Source organism: Tamandua tetradactyla, chromosome 8, assembly GCF_023851605.1.
Source record: "Tamandua tetradactyla isolate mTamTet1 chromosome 8, mTamTet1.pri, whole genome shotgun sequence".
NCBI lineage: Eukaryota > Metazoa > Chordata > Mammalia > Pilosa > Myrmecophagidae > Tamandua > Tamandua tetradactyla.
In genome coordinates, this window is record NC_135334.1 from 22,061,856 (window position 1) to 22,080,654 (window position 18,799).

The following is an 18,799-nucleotide window of genomic DNA, read 5'->3' on the forward strand; positions in this document are numbered from 1 at the left end:
TCTGAGCCAAGAACTTGGCTCCAGACCGAAGCACAGGGAGCCCTCTGGATCAGCAGGGCTAGATTCCTAAGTCCCCTCCCCAAGGTGAGTCTGCCTGTCCCAACCCAGATCTGACCAAACCTCTAAGCAGTCCCACCCCACCCATGGTCCCCAAGCCTCCTCAGATACATTTCAGCCATCCATAGTCACTTGATCATTGGGCTTCTGGGGACCAGAAGAGCAAGTGAATAGAAGTAGCTGGTAGCCACAGAGGGTCAAATTCCAGACCTCAAGGCCATTCCTATTCAACTCTCTCCAATTCAGGAAGATGCCCCATCCTTGATCTCAGTCATTGGGGTGGGTAGAGATGCCATGCCTTGGCTCCAGAGTTTCCCAGGACACCCTTTGGGCCTGAGAACAGGCCTGACCCAACACGCTACCTCTTTGAGGGTGGAGGTGGTCTTCGGGAAAGGCCTTCCCCCTGTGAGCGAGTGGTATCGTCTTTCCAGCATAGTCAGTTTCTCCTTCTCCTGCAAGCCCAGAGTAGCAGGGAGTCAGAGGGAGGTGGGAGGTAGAACAAGGGAGGAGGCTTGACGGGGGCTCCCAATGGCTGGCAAATCTCTGCTCCAGCCCTTCTGCACCCACCTCCCACTCATCCCACCACCTCCCAACCCCGACCTGACCGAGGCTACCTTCTGCAGCAGCTGCAGGGAGGCATTCTTGTCCCGGGCCAGGCGCTCTGACTCCTGCACAGCCTGGGACCGGATCTGCCCAGCCTGACTGTCCAGGACTGCCAGGCGCTCCTGGAGGAGACGGGGTGGTCAGGCCCTGGGAGACAGATCTGAGCCCGACTGAGGCCGCAGCCTGCCCTGCCTGACTCTCCTGCCCAGCAATGCCCTGTGCTTAGGTGAAAAGAATCACTCAGCCCCCACTCAGCCTCAACGTGCCCCAGGAAAACTCAGGCTACATGGTGGGCTCCTCCCTTCACCCTGTCCTCTCTCCCTCCACCAGTGACCCCTGTGTCCCCAGGCCCAATGGCCATAACTCAAATCCCCGCCATCTCCCTCCCCCTCACTCCTACAACCAGTGAGTCCAATACTATTCTCTCTGAACATTTCTTTCAACCCTACCCCACCCCCATTGTACCACCCAAATCCAGGCCCTCTGCTTTCCTGCCCTAGACTTTCTCACCAGCCTCCTGCCTTCCAGAACTTTCTGACTCACTCTTCCTACTGACACAAAATACCTTCCTAAAATGACATATGAGTTTGTTTTATTTTTTTTCCTTATTTGAATTTTCTAATCTTTCTAAAAATAATATATCTTACTTGAATAATTTTTAAAAATCCATAGGTAAGGTCATATCACTCTATTCAAAAACTTTCAACGGCTCTTCACTGCCCACAGGATAAAGCAACAACGCCTCACCCAGTTTTCAAGGACCCCATAACTGGTCCTACACTCTCAGTTCTCTTTCCTACCCTCAGCTCTCTATATTCTCTAAGCGCAACCATGTGCTATGTAATGTACACTTTGGGCCTTTCTGAAGACTGCTTCCTCAGCCTAGAAGAGCCATATCTTATCTACCCATCAAAAGCTTGTTTATCCTCCAAACCAGACCTAATGCTACTCCCTCTCCAAAACCCCACTCAATGCTTAATTTATCCTGTGTCATCACCTGCCTTGTATTATTATTACTTGTGAATATATTTGTCTCCATACCCTTCCCTGCCCTCCCCAACTCCTCATACTGCCCCCAATTATAAGATATAAGGGCAGGTCTAGTGTCTTTTACATCTTCGATGCTCAGAAGGACTTAGTACAGTTTCTGGCACAGGAAAGTGCTCAACCATAGTGTGCTAAAAGGAAACAAAAAGAATAATAAGTAAAGGGGAAGAATAGGTACTGGGGAGAATGGGCTGGGTTAATCCCAGGAAGGCTTCCTGAAAGAGGCAGTCATAAGCTATCACCTTTAGGATCAAGACGCGAGAGAGGGAGGTGTAAAGAAGAGAGCTATCCTAAATCTGGGGTCAGCCCAAGTGAAGACTGAAGCAGAGCGGGCAGTAATTCTCACAGCAAAAACTACCATTTACTAAGAACCTGTAAGGAGTAGGAACTTAGCTAAATGCTGAGCATGTTACCTCATTTAATTCCCAGCAGTATTATGAAGGCAGATGCCTTTATACCCATTTTACAATTGAAGACATTGACATGTCGGAAGTTAAGGTCTCTGTAAAGCTAGGATTAGAACCAGATCTGTTCTACTCTTAGGCCAGTATTCTGAGCCACCCAAGACCAGAGTAGAGAGAACAGAGAATCATGGGGTACCAGGACAGACAGAACCAGGGGTGGGACACTGGGAGATGGGCAGGGGTCATGAGGAAGCAGCTGAGTTCTTGTTACTCAGAAGCCAAGGTGGGTGAGGGAAGAGGAAACAGGAGTCCATTATAGCTGACCCCTCCCCAAATCCCCAGAGCTCATACCCACCACGACCTTGAAGGGATGAGACTGGTTCATCTAGGCTCTCTGCTGAACCCCCTCCAGAAGGAAAGAGAAAGAGGCCAGAGAAGGGCCAGTCCCCAGTTCCAGTGTAATACAGTGGAAGGAACATGGGCTTTGGGGCCAGGTAGCCTGTAATCAGAACAGGTTCCAGTTCTGATTATGAAGTTCACAAGCTGGGAGGTTTTGGCCAAATATGTAGCTGCTCTGTGCCCTCATTTTCTTGACTATCAAATGGATATAGGATTGTCTTGCCTCCTGAGATCATCCTAAAACAGTATGAGAAAACCCAAGGAACACACCCGTGTGCTTAGTAAATGTGAGTGTTCTTCCTTCCATTAGCCTTACATCTGGAAAGCAGATGCATTTGTGATGCAGAGAAGGGCTCTAGACTCTGGAGAAGGTCCAAGGACTCCCCACTGAAACCCAAACTCAGGATAGACCTCAAGCCACCAACTCACTTCTTGACTCCCCTTCCCCCACCTCACTGCCCTCACCACCCACATACTCATTCCCGCCAAGCAAACTATACACGCATGCATGCTATGTTATGGACATGCCTGCCTCAGCCACGGGGTGTAGGCGTCCAGCCATCCTTTCTGTTCTCCTTCCCCACATCTCCCTAATCTTGCTTTCCACCCACCTCCTCCAGAGAGCCTCCCCTAACTTTAACTCCCTGTCACCCCACCTCTACCCCACCCCCTTCCCCACACACCTGACCTCATCACCTGGTCACCTTCCATGCCTGGTCTGGCTGGGGTCAAAAGCAAACAACTGTGGATGGTCAACCAGAATCCAACCCCTTTGTTTTATAGCTCAGACAACTGAGCAATCTTAGTCAAGCCAGCACTTAGCCAGGGATGGAACTCAGATGAACACCCTTTCTACATCTAACGTAACATCTCAGAGGTCTCTTGATGGGCCCCAGTACTTCCATCAGGTAGAGAGCTCTTCTCTAGCCTCCTCCTCCATCTTTTACCTCCCTGCCCAGCCAGTGCCCACACAGCACGTGAGCTGAATCTCCTTTTCACTGGAAGACTGAGGGGAGGCAGGGCCTAATAACAGCTATGATTTGCAGAGTGCTTACTGCAATCACACCCTATGTTCTCTATAGTAGTCATCTCATTTCACCCTCCCAACAGCCCGTAAGAGGAGGTGCTGTTAGAGTTCTCATTTTACAGAAGGGGAAACTGAGGCTCAGAAAGGTGAAAATAACTTGCATGAGGATGTCTCGACTGGGACTGAAATCCAAATCACTGGATCCAGCCTTGTTGGGGCGGGGCCCACCTTCCTCTTGGCTATGCTGCGGTGTAGCTCCGCCTTGGTCCGCAGCAGCCCCTGGCCCGCCAGCTCCCGCTCCTCCTCCACGCGGCTCTCCTGCTCCAGCTGCTGGAACTCCAAGTCCTCAAAGAGCTTTGCTTCCGTCTCCAGGGCCTCTGCTTCCTTGAACGACAGTGACAAAGGGGGTTGGGGGTGCTCGCAATGCCACCCCCAGCCTGGAAGACCAGTCACCAGAGGCATGGATTCTGGGGGCTGCGCCCAGGGGGACTGGGGAAGGGGACTGCCCCCACCCAAGCCCCTCTCCTCTGCTTGGCTTTGCCCCTTTCACCGGCATCACTGCCCGGGAGCAGTAGGAAGGAGAGAACTGACCCCTCCCTCCAACCCATCCTCGTCCCTTCCAAGCCACAGCACCGACTCTGGTGTCCGGCAGGTAGTGCAGGGGCCAGGTGGTCCCGTCCCACCGCGCTCCTCTCTTCTCTCTGGTGGGTGGCCCGCGGGGGCCGGGGCAAGGGGTGCTGGTGAAACTGACCCTTCTCAGCTGCTCCTGTAACTGTTCCCGCACTGACTCGGGGCAGTTATCGAGCTGCGTCTGGAGCTCGGCGTACAGCGCCTGGTGGGCCTCCAGGTGCCTCCGTCCCGCGGCCAGCTCCGCCCTCTCCTGGTCGGCGGGCGGGGGAGGGGCGGGGCACAGGGGAGAGAGAACACACACTCCTCAACTCGGGCCGCCGGGAGGCGCGCGGCGGAGGCAGCGAGGCGGGGCCACAGAAGTGGGGGAAGGGGCAAGGGTGAGCGAGAGGACAGAAAAACAGAGAAGTGCAAGAGGGAATAGCCAAGAGAGGAAAATGAAAAGAATAGAAAGGGAAAGTAAGGCGGGAAAGAGGTGAAGAATAAGGAGAAGGGGGCAAGAGGCAAGGAGTGCAGCGTCAGGACAGGACGCAGGTGCAGGAGGGAGTAATTCGGGCTGGAGAGAGGGGTCAAGGCAGAAATTCTGGTCTCTTGGAATCCCTTCAACTAGAAGTGTTTGGGTAGGTCCTAAGAATAGGCCCTCTGTTTGTTCCCTTTCCGAGTTCAGCATCACAAACCCGGAGCCTCTAGCTCCTCTTCCTTCCCCTCTTCCACTGCCCAGAGACCAAAATTTAACCCTGGGGGGAAAGGGTATGGATGGTGAGGGTTAAATCCAGGGCAGGGGGTGAATTGGGAGGTGAGGAGGTTAAAGCAACAGCAGTGCAGCAGAGGGAACCCCAGCCCAGCCCCCTCGGTCTCCCTCCCCTCCTACCCAGGGTAGGGTGGGTGCTGACACAGAAGGCCAAACCCCCAGCAGGGATGAAGGTTGCAATTAGTTCGGCCGTTGCCATGGTAATAGGAGCCCCAGGAGTGGATACAGAGCGGAGGTGGATGGCTCTGTCTGGAGCGAGATGACACCTCTGAGGGCGGGAAGGGGACGAGGGGAGGAGCTGGTGAGTCACCCCTCCGAAGGACAGGCAGAGGAGAACTGTGATTACTGATTCCAAAGCCAGAGTAGCACCATGGGCTGGGGGCTGGGGAGGGAAGCTGAGTGAACCATCTCCACCACTGCCACCATGATCCCCACCATCACCACCATCACCATCACCACCACAATCTCAAAGAAATGGGCCCAGAGAGAAGGCAAAATCTAGTCCTTTGCCATTCCCAGGTCTATGAGAAACGAGGTTAGGCAAGTTTTTTCTGAAAAGCTGAGCTACCCCCAAGAGTAAGCACCTATGCTGACCCCTGTCCCCCCCACCTCTCGCCCCGCCACACATGCACTCCCCCTTCATTCTGGAGAGGAGGATATCATCAGGCCAGTTCCTGGAGTCTAGGCACTTCCCCTTCCTTGGACTCTGCCTTTAAAATACTCCGTGTTCTGGGTGGCTAAGGGGCAGGAGAAGACCTACCTATTTCCACCCTCTGGTTGGGGTATCTGAACTTGGGAAGGCCTCGGGGGTTAAGCAAGGAGGGACTGACATTGTGCTGGCAGAGAGCCACCACAGCCAGACCTCCATACTCCTCTGGCCCAAGGGAAGGCGGGACGGCCGGAGGGTGTGTGTGGGGTAGTTGGAGGACAGCCTGCCTCTCCCTGCTATGTAGGAAACTGCCAACATTCTGTAGAGGCAGCAGCCCAGGATTCTCTGAATGGGAGAAGTCCCTCAGTTGAGCATTTTCCCCCAACACTGCACCCCTCCTGCCAACGCCCAAGTGGGTAGGGTTGAGCCATGCCCCCGCCCCTATCCACTCCTTTTTGCTCAAAACCCTGGGTCCCACACCAAGAAAAGGCGGCGGCAGCATTAGAGGGGAGAGGCACAGAGGTGCCCATGAGTTAGTGCAAAGGTAGGCGTTGCCTAGCCCTACCTGGGTGGCACTGGCAGTTAGGGGCATGCGGAGAGCCTGGGACAGTGATTAGAAGGGGGTGTTAGTGCAGGCCTGGCTGGCAAGCGTGAAGTTAATTTGGCACAGAATTTGGGAGTGTGGTTTTGGGGGCCAGAGTCAAAGCTCCAAAAATAAAAAGGGTCAAAGAATTTTTAAGAGCTTCAAAATTAAGGGCAGGAAAAAGATTCTTGTAAAAAAAATCCAGAAGAAAATAAAATTCTTGGAAAAATACTGTCAAATCCAGAAAGAAATGGCCTCTCTCCACTTCAGAGCTTTTGGCATGTTGTTGGGCATCTTGGGCATGGCTGGCATGGCCCCTATGGGGCAGAGCGGCCCCTGCAGGCTGGCACAAAATCTGAAAGGGGCAGGGGCAAGAGCTGGGACCATCTGGGATGGAAGGCTGCAGAATCTGAAGGCTCAGGGGAAGCAGATGCCTGAGGGCCTACCTCCCCATGACCACGTCCTGAGCACCTGAGTCATGCTTGGAGTTCTCCAGATGGTGAAAAACAAACTGGAACCACTCCCCAGTACCAGTGCCCTCAGGCTGTGCTCACTGCCCAAGAAGGGGCCTTGGCACCTCCTTGAAGGACCATAAAGGGCCCAGAATCTCAGATACCCAGATACCCCGAGGTAGCACAGAGACCCAGACAGAGGAGACCCCAGACACCAGCCCAGCCCCTGGCAGTACCCTCCAAGCTTATGCTTTGCACACACGACAAGGCCCCCTGCCCTAGAGGGGCACAGAGACCTTCTGCTTTATGGGGTAGGTGGGGTGAGGGATCCCAGAGAAGGCATTTCCTCCTCTCCCAGGCCACTGTGACCCAGCACTGGGCCAGGCCAGCTGTGGGTTACCTTGTCCCTCTCCTTCTGAATGCCCGACTCCAAGGCCACCAGCTTCTCCTGCAGCTGGTCTACTGCCTTCTGCTCCTTCTGCAGCAGTGCCCGCTCTGCCTCTCTTTCCCCCTGCAGAAGTGCCCGCTCCATTTCAGCCTGTGGGCAAAGATATCAGGGCTCATGTCCAGACCAGTCAAGGCAGCTGGACTCAGGCCTCTCTGACACCCTTCTCTGGAGCCTGTGCTCTCCCTGGGAGGAGGGTTGAGGTCCTCAGGGCTCACCTCTCGGGCGCTCTCCTGCAGCTGTTGCTCCAGCTCCTTCACGCGGACCTTGAGCTGCTCCACTCGCCCCAGCACCCGAGCCCGCTCCTCTTCCAGGGCCAGCAGCTCTCCCTGAAGCTTGGTGCTAGGTGGATCTTCATGCTGGAGGGCAGGGAAGCCATCAGCTGGGGAAGCCTAGAGCCTTCAGGATCAGACTGAGAATGGATCCCCATTCATAAGGGCACTTGGAAGGGGTAATGGACTGAGATAGGAGGCAAACTTCCCAGAGGGGAGTAATAAAAGCTTAGCTAAAAGGAATAAAGCTTTTCCACTGAGTGGAGGCTTCTGTAGGGCCCAAGGAAAGGCAGGCATAAAGCATATTTATATCTTGGGAAATGGTGCCACCTGCCTCCTTGTCTCCTTATTTCCATACCTCTAGTACCCAGTCTCTTCCCAAACTTGATAAGTAACCATTTCTTCCTCACTGAGTCCTGGCACCCCACACCAGCCTCCTTTGTCTCCTAGCCCCCTTGCCCTGCTCCCCACCACATCCCACCTCCTGCTGGGTGCTCTCGGTGCTGCTGCACTCCTCCTTGAGATTTTCCTCATCTGATCGTTCCATACTCTCCCACAAGCGTTGGCTGGCACCTCCAGGCTCCTCACTGCTCCGCCCAGAGGCCCCAATGGTTCCTGCTAGGCCCCTTGAGGGCCTCCGGCCTGCCAGTGCCAATGCTGCGGTGGCCTCACCAATGCTGGGCAGCTCTCCGGCCTCAGGGCTGCCATCAGCACGGCTGTACTCAGCACACAGATTCAGGATGGTCTCCAGGCGTTGGCGTTCCTGATCGGGGACAGAGCAGGATGTGAGGGGAATGAGGCCAGGTCCTGGCGAGGCAGGAGAGAGAACCTGGACACTAGGGCCTCGGGGGTTGGCACCAAGTCAGAGTCCCAACTCCAAGGTGTGGGAGAGGCAGAGGGAAGAGGGCATTCCCGAAGTGGGTGTGAGGACCCAGGCTGCTGTGCCACCTGCCCACGTGGCCAGCCTCTCCCATCTTCCTGTTTCCTTTCCCTTCTCACTCTTAACCAGGCTTCCTCATGGACACACAGGAAGACACACTGGTACACAGACTAAGGACATACAGTCAGAAACAGATGAACACTCAGGTGCTCTTAACCCGGGTTAAGATCCATGGGCACAGGTACACGGAGACACCCCTTCCTGCCAATGGCCCCAACACAGCACACCCTCCTGGACCACCCGCATACGATATGCACACCAGCCCTGCACTCGCAGGCCTACACACCCAGACACCGGCTCTGATTTACACACACATGCACACTGATAAAAACAGCCTAGCATACAGATAGGTGGGCACCTACACAGATAGGCAGGTCTGGAAAACCGATCCACGGGCCCAGAGGGACCCGAAACACAGGTTCATACCAAAACATGCCGGTGGGATATACACACCCAGCCACATACACACATGGAGGTGAGTGAGGCAGATCCCAGGACCCAGTTTTCCTTGTCCCCACCTAGCTCAGAGCACTCTTAGGCAGCCCTCAGTAACTCACCAGTAAGGTGGTTACTATCATGCCCTGAAGGCCCAGACCTCTTGATCCTGCTCTCCCCGCACACCCCTCCCACCCACCTCTCAGGGGCCTATGAGGGGAAGGAGGGATGGCACAGTCATGCCAGTCTGTGTCCCACACACCCATTCATCCTACTCTTGGCCCTGGAGCCCTTTCCCCATTCCTCGCTCTCACTCCCCAGGCTCTCCAGGATCCCTCGACCTCCTCAGGTGTCTCTTATCACCTACAGTTTGGCTGTGACCCCCCAACACTTACCCAGCTTCCTTCCTGCTGCTTGCCCAGTTCCATGGCACAAAGACCAGGAGCCGAGCCTCAGCACCCAGGAGGCTGGGCTGGTGTCCCCGCCCCAGGACCCAGATAAGCAGCCCCTTTGAGGTGGGAGGGGCAGGGCAGACAGTCTCCAAGGCTTAAAGTGGCAGGTGGGGCAGGTCAGGGCTGGTGTGAGGTGTGTGCTTATGTGTGTGTGTGTGGGGGGGGGGGGTTGGGAGGCTGAATGGAGGAACTGGTGGGGAGAGCTGGGCCCACCATTCTGCCTATGACAGGCTTACTGGCCCTCTCCAGGAGGAGACCTCAGGAATAGCCAAGCCTTTTCCTCTAAGCCAAGACAAAAATATTGAAGAGAAAATGTTGCAAAGGAAAGGATGGGGGGATCTTGCCTCATCTCTCCCCTTCAATACAAACAATTGTCCCACACCCTCACCCCAATCTGTCCCAACCTCTTGAAACAGCTCCCTGTCCCCACACTTCCTCAACTCTGGCTGTCCTCCTCAAATCAATCGCAGGGTTCCTGTCCCCCTGCCCCCAAACAATCTCATTCTAGTGCTCTTATGGGGAACATGGGGAGGGGGCATGGGGAGAGCAGAATCCTTTCTCCTACTATACTTGTGCCCAAGAGTGGAGACACTGCCCAGAGCCCCCTACACTATCTGGGGAATCCCGGCCCCCACCCACCAGATGCCATCTCCAAGACAGCTGTCCAGAGCCACACCCGGTCCTGCCTGCGCCACATGCATGCATTCAGTGCACACCGCCACAATTATCCAGCCCACCCCTTGGTCAGGACAGGGGATGCCCACCCTTTTCTCTTCTCTTCCTGCACATACCTTCCCAGATGGCCCTTCTGGGGCAGGGTGAGGGGTTACCACCCATTTGGAGAGGCCAAGGAGAAGCAAGAAAGAGGATCAGGGCCTTTTCTAAAGAATAAGCCTCAGGCAGAGTCAAAAGACAGGAGACCTGGGTTTCAAGTCCTGCTCTGCCAGAACTCATTGTGTGATCTTAGAGTTCACTGTGTGACCTCTCTGAGCCTCAGTCTTCTCATCTTTAAGACCTGCCTCTCAGTCCAAGGGGTGCAGGACCACACCATAAATGTGGAGTTTTCCTAGAGCTTTACTGGATTCAAATAAATAATATGAAATTTAATCTGTACATTAAAACAAATGCTGAGCTGCAAAATAAATGAAAAATTCACATGAATTTAAAATAAAGCCTTGGAGACTTCAAAGAAACTTCTCCAGTGCGCTAGAATCTTGGTCATTTAGGTGCACCCTAGAGGTGAGAAAGCCTGAGAAGTCCGGAGCCTGTCCAAGGACCCTCCCACTCTGCCAGCTGGCCTTCCCAGGCCCTGGCAGAGACCCCATCATGGACTGCAAGCAGCCTGGCTGGCATCTGCTCACCAGCCTCTCCATCTCCTGCTCCCGGAGCCGCTCTTGGCGCTGCCGTCGGTGGTACTCCAGGAGGTCGTCCTCATTGTCACTGATCTCTGTGATGCTGTTTTTCCGCTCACGGGTAACAGGCACCCGCAAGTCCCCGCTGGAGAGCTTCCTCTGGGCCCGGGGACTCTGACGGGGCGAAGCCCCAGTCAGCGAGCCCAGACTGTAGGCCGGGCTCAGCCTGCCACTGAAGCTGCCCTTGCGGGGTGCCAGAGACTCTCCCAGTGTGGGCGAGGGGCTCCGTGTCCTCCGGCCCCGCCCACCCAGAGTCAGGGAGAAGTCCTCTGGAGAAGCCCCGTGGGCTCCCCAGCGCCGGGGACGGGGACTCTCTGACATTTCCCTGGTTAGCTTGGGATCTGGGGTGGTCCGGGCAGGCAGAGGAGAGAGAGCCCTTCGGGACAGAGATGGGCTCAAGGGAGGGAGCTCTCGCATACTGTCCAGGCCCCGCCGGCCCAGGTGGGGACTCTCAGGGGGCTGCAGAGTGCGGGTGGCCGACCCATCGGAAAATGTTCGGCCCACCAGCTGGCGTGAGGGGCTGGGTGTCAACACCCGCTCAGCACCTGGTGGATCACGGAAAGGGCTGGGAGGACGGTCTTGAAGTGTGCCAATCTTGCTGCGGGGAGCAGGGACTGGAGGTTGGAACTTGGGGCTGCCAGGAATGCTGGTGGGTTGGCTGCGTGCACTGGAAATTGGGTACTCACTCAGGCTGACAGCCACCAGGGGCAGCTGCCCACCCAGCCTGGGGCTCTCAGTGGCCCTGCGGGCCTCTGCCAAAACAGTGGCTGCAGGGCTATCTGTCAGTAGACCCCGGAGGCCAGGGCTGGGAGGCCTCTCATGACCCCCTTTCCTGCCCAGCCGGGGGCTCTCAGAGGAGCGGGCACCGCTTGGGCGGGACTGTGGAGGCTGCAGGGCCAGATGGTAGCTGGAGGAGCGGGCAGGCACCAGCGGGGGCATGGAAGGTCCTGGCTCCTGCCCACTGGGGGAGTGGCTGGCACAGCTTCCACTGCTGGCTGGTGAGGAGAGTGGAGAGAAGGCTGGAGAGGTGTTGTCATAGCTGGAGCCCATAGACATGGCACCAGGGCTGATTGGGGGGGACAGCAGGTAGCGTCCACCATTAGCCATTGGCGACAGTGGGGAAGTGGCAGCAGGCTTCCTGTCAGTGGTTGCAGGGTCCTCTAGCACCAGTGAGTCCATGATTTCCTGTAGGTCCTTCTCAATAGAGCTCACCAAGGAGCTGTGGCTGCCACATGCCGAGGGTCCCCGAGATGCAGGCTGTAGAGTATGGTTCCCATTCACCAGGCTTTCTGATTCTGCTGAAGAGAAGTGGAAAGAGGCTTCAGGCCCTGGTCTTCAACTCTGGGGAGCTGCATATGCACAAAAACAAGTTACCCCTCTCCTCCTAGCATGGTGGGGCTGCAAAGGCTGTGGAGAAGCCAGGAGATCTGGGTCTGGCACCAGCTCTGCCACTGACCTGCTGTGCAACCTTAGCTAAATCATTGCCTTCAATGCACCTCAGTTTTCCCTTCTGTAAAGAAAGAGGACGGGCAGGGTCTTCCTGGGCAGAGTTGGCAACAATGCTGGACACTTCTGGATCTAGTTGTAGCCGACTCACCCCAGGACTAAGCTCCCCCCCTTCCTTGGTTTCCCCAATGTCCTGCACCACTCCTTCTGGAAGGACAGGTGGACATTGTGTAAAGGGAATGGAGGCCCGCTGCAGAGCTGGACAGACATTCCCTGGGTTCCCAGTCTAATAGGATATCTGGGCAGCCAGATCACACAGCAGCCAGAGGCCCAGAAAAAAAACACAAAGCCTCCAGGGCTGGGCCAGGGGTGTGTGTTGCACTGCCTATCCAATCAGAGGCAGGGGAGGGGTCTGGTGTTAATGGTTGGTTCCTGGAAGCCAGGCTGGCCAGCAGCTAGGTGCAGCTCAGTGCCTCCAATTATCCCATTAAGCCACACCAGCAAGGGCCTGCCTCTGCCCAGCCTCAACCCTAGTCAACCAACAGGATTCTCTGCAGTTACTGCCCCCAAACAGCTTGACAACTTTGGGGAAGAGAGTAAAATTAACCAGGAAGTAGACTGGGAGCCCAGACTCTGGAGGCCCTAGTGGCAGGGAGGATGAGAAATGGTGGCTTTTGCAAGATTTAGTTTGGGTCCAAGATTATGGGGCCAGGATCAGACCACAGTCAGAGAGGTTGCCATGGATACTGGTGATCCGAGTAACCACCAACCTTCCCTCAGGTCCCCAGACCACGTATTAAGGGACTGATGCTACCCGACTAGGTGCACCTGACATACACCCACCTGCCCTATAGTACCTGAGGCTATTGGCCCCTCTCATCCCACAGCCATCTGAATACCAGTGCAAAGTCCCCCAGGCAGCTGGGTTGGGAGGAACTGTGTTGGTTTCCTGGACAATCTCAAACTCTCCCCTGAAGCTCAATAATTTACTCACAAACTGCAGCTGCCCCGATGAATCATCAGAGGACCTTGCATGGCCTGGAGCAAGGCAGGGTCCAAGCACATGCCCACCAACAGGGAGGACCCAACAGAGCCTATTGGACTTACAACTGAATGCTTCCTTCTACTCCTCAGGCTACTCTTAAGGTTGAGGCCAAAGTGTTGTTGGTTCCTTAATGGTGACACACTGGGTGGCAACTTCCAAGGCAGTGAGGCACAGGCTGGCAGAACTCTCCATCCCGTGGGCACATGATTCCCTAATTCCAGCCAAGCAGAGTGCTGCCCAAGATCTCTCCCAGTGGAGAGCCTGGCATTCTCCATGGCAGATGGCAGTGAGCCCAGACCACGGGTACTGTCCTGCCCTGACACTTCAAGTTGGCTGCAGTGGGCAAAAGGAGGACAAGGGGCACCCTAGCCCCTCTTTGCCCCAACTGGATACTTACCAGGGCTAGAGGTGTAGGGTGGCCCAGGCACCCGGCCCCCTGCTGGAATCATGCTCTTCATCCACTTGGCTTCAGCCGGGTGGTTAAAACGGAGGAAAGTGGACTGACCCAGGCACAACATGCAGCCTATGGAGAGAACAAAAGCTCAGAAGGGCAAGTCAGGGCTGCGACAGCCGCACCAAAGCACTAGCCCGCTCACCACGGGCTCCAGAGAGCGGTTGCCACTGCACCTGCAGCGTCCACACAGTTCCCAAGTGTTTCTCCAGGGACCCCCACCTGGGCTGAGATTGGAACCTCCAAGAATTCATGGCACCTGGCAAAGTGGAAAGAGCACCGGTTTGCAAAGCCCCATATCTGAATCCTGGCCTTAAGTCCTCCTCTTACTGGTTGGGAGATCATCGGGTGAAGTGCCTTCACCTCACTAAGTCTTGTTCTCCCATCAGAAAAACGAGGGCAATATCACTGCACTAGCAGGTTCAGTAAGACAGTGTATATGGAGAAGGCTCTTCAGACAACATGGGTACCCATGTCCCCCAGAGCTCAACCTGTACCCGTAATCCATGTATCTGCACCCTGGGAGGCAGCAATTTCCAGTTCAAAAATGGAGCTTGATTAGGTACAGGGAAAAATCACAGATCAGTCTACTTCCTGGCTAACTCCTTATTGTTGTGTGGCCTGAGAGTTGCCCCCTCTGAGAGTATGAGGAGCAACCACCATCCTCTTTCTTTCCAACAAAGCCCCCCATGGTCTGACATCTTTCCCTAGAATCTAGCCAAGCCTAGGCCACTGGGCTTGGCTTCAAACAAGCACATTCCCAGGCAGTAGACACAAGTCTGGTCCTGTCCAGAAAGTGAGTGCATGGAGGAAAAGAGAGGGGTGGTGGTGGTGTGGGAGCCAGAAAATACAGCCAGGGGCACAGGAGTGTGTGCAGCAGCAGGTGTGCCCACAGGCAACCAAGCCTGGCTGACAGAACTCCTCCTCCTAGCCACACCATGTGTGAGAGAGCTCCTGCAAAAGAAGCTACCTTGGGAGAAGCCAGAGCCCTGGTAATCTCTACCTCCCACCTTTCTAATTTGTCCACACCCCTGGCCCGCTGGCCTCCAGCCTCCTGTCTGCCCAATCTGGTGCCTCTTGGCACCCCAAGCTTCATGCCAGTCTGAGCTAAGATTGGCAGAGAAGTGTACATTCCTGGATGCTGAGAGTTCAGTTCTGGCAGGCTGCAAGGACAAGGGGCATCCCAGGCCACGTGGGTACCTTGACTGGCCCCCTACTGAGAAGCTCAGGATAGTTGCTGGGACCTTGAGTATTGCCATGGGGTGAAGAGGACAGCAGACTGAGAGTCCCATAGCAGTAGTGCTAGTGGATAAAGACACTCATTATGTTGGCACACGCACAGGGCCTCCCAGGCAGGTGGGCACCATCAATTCTACAAAATGATGGGTAGTTGGGAGAAGAAGGAGCATTTCTCATTAAGACACCAGTCAGAGAAGCTGATCCCAAAGTAATCATAACCAGAATAATTAATAGCCAACTACATCGTCCACCTAATTACAACCACAGCTGTTTCAGAAGGAGCCCTTCCCTCACCTTTTTAGGCATTTAACAAGCCAATTAATAATGAGTTTCCAGGGTCTAGACAAACGCACTCAACCCCAGGTTGATAAGTGGGGGTGGGGGTCATGGAGATCAGACCTGACCACACACAGAGAAGGGGGGAGCCGGGGTGGATTCCCAGCCCAACAGCTCCAGGCCCACCCAAGGAGACCGTGGGCATCTCAGGACCCTCCACTGTGGCTCCTGTAGTTGTGAGTTCCTTGCTCCCTCCTCTGCCGCTCACCCTTCCAGCACAGGGGGTGTGGTCACATAGCCTCTGACTATAAATAGGTGATGCCAGGCAGCAGCAACACTGAGACCATATTAATAGAGCCAGCAGGAGGGCAGCAAGACAGAGTCACCCAGCTCCTGTCCTGCCCAAATTAACTTTCTATTTGCATTCAGGGGCCCAGGCATTGCCCCAACGCTAGCCCCTACTGCCCCCAGGGGCCTGGTCAACCTCAATTTCTGTGATGAAACATCCTCTCTGCCTCTCCTGCCCTAGACCCCCTAAGCCCACCCACTCAGAAAACCCAGGAACCCCTTCCCATCTAGCCAAAGTCTCAGTCTGTGCCTCCGATCCCCAGAGGGGCTCAGGTCAGGGACGACTCCTGTGTAGGTGGGTGGGGAGATGCACATCTGGAGGAGAAAACTGGGCAAAAGAGCGGGTGGATCCTCTCTGACAGACGCTGAGGAGAAAACACACACACACAAACACACACTCTCACAGACACACATGTACACACTAATAGAAACAAACCTAAGCTCACACCATATTCACAGTCAGTCACACACTCAGAGAGACAGTCACTGCCCTGCTGGCCACACAAATAGAATGGGGTGGCCAAAGGGAGGCTGGGTGAGTGAGGGGAGGGGAAGAGCAAGCGCCTTGGCCCTTCTCATCAGAGACCCCTCCTGGCCATACACGGGGTCCCCCCATCCTGATCAGGACTCCTTTCCCCCCCCAGGAATCCGATCTTAAAGATGACTCCTGGAGAGTTCGGGAAGATTAGGTGTGCCCCGCTGAGGGGTGCCCCCAAGCTGGGCACACATACAGCCAAGCCTCATAGCCTCAAGCACCCTGCCGGCGCTCACCCACCCCCCTCCCAGGACACCCCTCCCAGCCCAGCTTCTGCACGCACGTTGCAGAGGACTCACCGCTCACCGCGGACCGCCGCCCAGCTCGCCTCCGCTAGCTGGGGCCCTCCAGGTTCCCGGACCGCCCCGGGGCCTTTGAGGGGGCGGGCCGACCTTCCGCGCCACCGCTGGCTCCTGGCTCCGAGCAGTAGCGAGCCGCCGCCAAAGCCAGCCCGGGGAGGGGCGGGGCCGGCCACCACCACCGGGGAAGGGAGCCAGGGAGGGAGGGACAAAGGAGAGGAGGAGGGGAAGAGGAAGTGATGGAGCAGAAGAGAGGGGCGCTGGATGGGGAGGGCGGGGCAGGGCGGCAGGATGGAAGGAGGAAGCCAGCTCGGGATTGTGCGCCAGAGGCTGGGGTGAAAGTGGGGCAGCCGAGGAGAGGTTCAAGAGAGGTGGTATTAGGGAACCGTGAGCGGTAAACACAGAGGCCAGAGGATGGGGAGGCAGTCGTGAGAAGGCAAGGCGTGTGATCTCTCTTGGAGCCCTCTGTGGTAGAAGTGAGTGGACCTGGAGGCTTGAGTTGGGGCCAGCTCTGCCCCTACTGGCTGTGTGACCTTGGGTCAATTACATACTCTGGCCTTAGACTCCCTCTTTACAGGATAAGGTTGGACTCAGTAACCTCCATGGTCATATTTTAGGGAGAGGAGAACTTGAGGAACTCTCAGGGATCCAACTTAGGTCACTAGGTCCAGCTCTGTCCCCCAGCCTGCCCTCGTGACAAGGTCACCCTCGGCTAGGAGTTCAGGCCATGGTGGAACTGGCTCTGGACAATGTGGGAGACATGGAAACCAGCTCCTGTCTCCACCCTAAACACCTCTCTGGCCCCCAGTCCCAAATACACCCTACAACCTGGGCCAGAACAAGGCACTGCCCCTTCCAAGCTAGCCTATCTCCCAGGGACTCCAGAAACCAACGCTGCTTCCTCCCAGTCACAACCTCCAGTTGTGCTAGTCCCAGCAAGGGGTCCCATTCCCCTCAAAAAACTGCCCTTAAAAAAAAAGGAGCCACCTTTCCCATTTGGGAAACAGGGCCACCTGCCTCGGAGCCCCCAGGGACAGCTGAGGTTATGAGCCAGGCGGGTACCTAACCACCCAGCTCCAAAGAGTTACTCTCATTTCATGGACGTAGCCCCTGGATACCAGAACTTTTTGGGACACACAGCATTCTCTTAGACACAGGTATCTGCTCAGCAACTCACTCAGCCCCACATACCTCTCACACACACACAAGCACTTACAATACCTCACACACTGGGTCACACAAACACCCCAGTTAAACATGCTCTGTCTCTCACACGCCTCTATTCTAACAGGCACATCCCCACAGGTGCCAACCCCCCCTTAATCACACACTCACTCAGGCACAGAATACTTTCACCTGGTTCCTGGAAAGACTAAAATAAAAAAAAATCAACCTTCATAAGAAACATCCAGGCAAAATTTCCACCCTTGCTGAACATCCTCCTACCCCAGCCTATGCACACTGCCTTACTACATGTTCACACACTCACATACTCACACACTCACATGTGCACACACATTCTATTTGCCTTCTGAAGGAAAAGGGAAAAACCATATAGAGTCAAATGCAAAATGTAGGGGGTGGAGAGCCTTTTTGTAAAAATCTCAGGAAGAGTGATTCATCAGTCTGGAAACTCTGACAGCCAGCTGGACCGACACAGACAGACGTGGAGGATGCCCGCCAGTGAGAAATGGGGCAGGAGGGAGACACAAGGGAGTGGGAAGCTAAGAGCCTTCCTTCTTCCCCTTCACCTCTTCTCCTCTTCCTTGGAGCTTTATTGGTCAAGGTCTTTATCAATCTTACATTAGGAAGACTGGGAGCTTCACTCCCAATTTACAGAAGGAATAACTGATAATTGGGTAAGAGAAGAAGAGGGTCAATGTCCTGGATCCCAGGGGGAAACAGCCGGATAACCCAAGAATCCTGGTACCCGGTCGTACTGGAGTCTCCGTTGGTTCTCACACAAGCCCCTACCCACCAATGAGAGGTTTTGGGAGTGAAGGAGCCATGGAGACAAGGGAAGGGTGTAGATGGGGACCTTCTGTCTAGACGCCCAGGCCCTGAGTGTGTGGCTTTCTGGATCCTCCTCTGCTTAGTCCCCTCCCGGAACTTTTATGTGGTTTGGCGCTGTGGTCCCAGGGTGGGGCAGCCCAGACCCAGATTGGGATCCTGCCTCCCTTCCTTGTCCTTTCCCAGCAACTCTTGCTCTGGAGAAGAGAGGGCACCATGGGATGTGCCAAGGTACTTGGGTCCAGGGGTTAGAATCAGGATCTTCTGGCACACACACTGGTCCATAGCTCTAGGCTAAAGGTTAGCATCTGCTTTCTGCCTGCCTCCTCCCTCTCCCTGCCCAGGCATATTCCTAGAAGAGCCTGTCACCACCATCTCTGCTGATCATGAAGGTTCTCCTCTGAGTTGCCTATGGCTGCACATGGTGCCCAGAATGATGCACCCAGGATATTATTCCCAGGATAGCTTCCCATTTGTCAAACAGAGGGGTTCCCTCTACAATGTGGGATTAGGGAAATAGGGCAGAGAAAATGATCCTTTGTATGTATGCCCACGGATAGACATGTGGCCGATGAGTTCTCATATACACATAGGC

General features: G+C 55.3%; 1 protein-coding gene across 10 annotated transcripts in view; it reads right to left on the minus strand.

Moving 5' to 3' along the window:
- PHLDB1 (pleckstrin homology like domain family B member 1) overlaps positions 1 to 18,799 on the minus strand; it is a 45,135-nt gene that overhangs the window by 16,966 nt on the left and 9,370 nt on the right. For 5 of the 10 annotated variants that reach the window (XM_077112729.1, XM_077112726.1, XM_077112728.1 and 2 more), the window contains exons 5-13: positions 13,444 to 13,569; positions 10,505 to 11,853; positions 7,798 to 8,079; positions 7,263 to 7,403; positions 7,000 to 7,137; positions 4,289 to 4,417; positions 3,766 to 3,921; positions 672 to 782; positions 420 to 509 (exon numbers count right to left, since the gene is read on the minus strand). In XM_077112729.1, the coding sequence (XP_076968844.1) occupies positions 420 to 509; positions 672 to 782; positions 3,766 to 3,921; positions 4,289 to 4,417; positions 7,000 to 7,137; positions 7,263 to 7,403; positions 7,798 to 8,079; positions 10,505 to 11,853; positions 13,444 to 13,569 (2,522 nt within the window). Of the gene's footprint in view, positions 1 to 419; positions 510 to 671; positions 783 to 3,765; positions 3,922 to 4,288; positions 4,418 to 6,999; positions 7,138 to 7,262; positions 7,404 to 7,797; positions 8,080 to 10,504; positions 11,854 to 13,443; positions 13,570 to 16,194; positions 16,307 to 18,799 lie in introns of those variants that run through there. The other 5 variants (XM_077112731.1, XM_077112733.1, XM_077112734.1 and 2 more) reach the window with 3 other exon arrangements.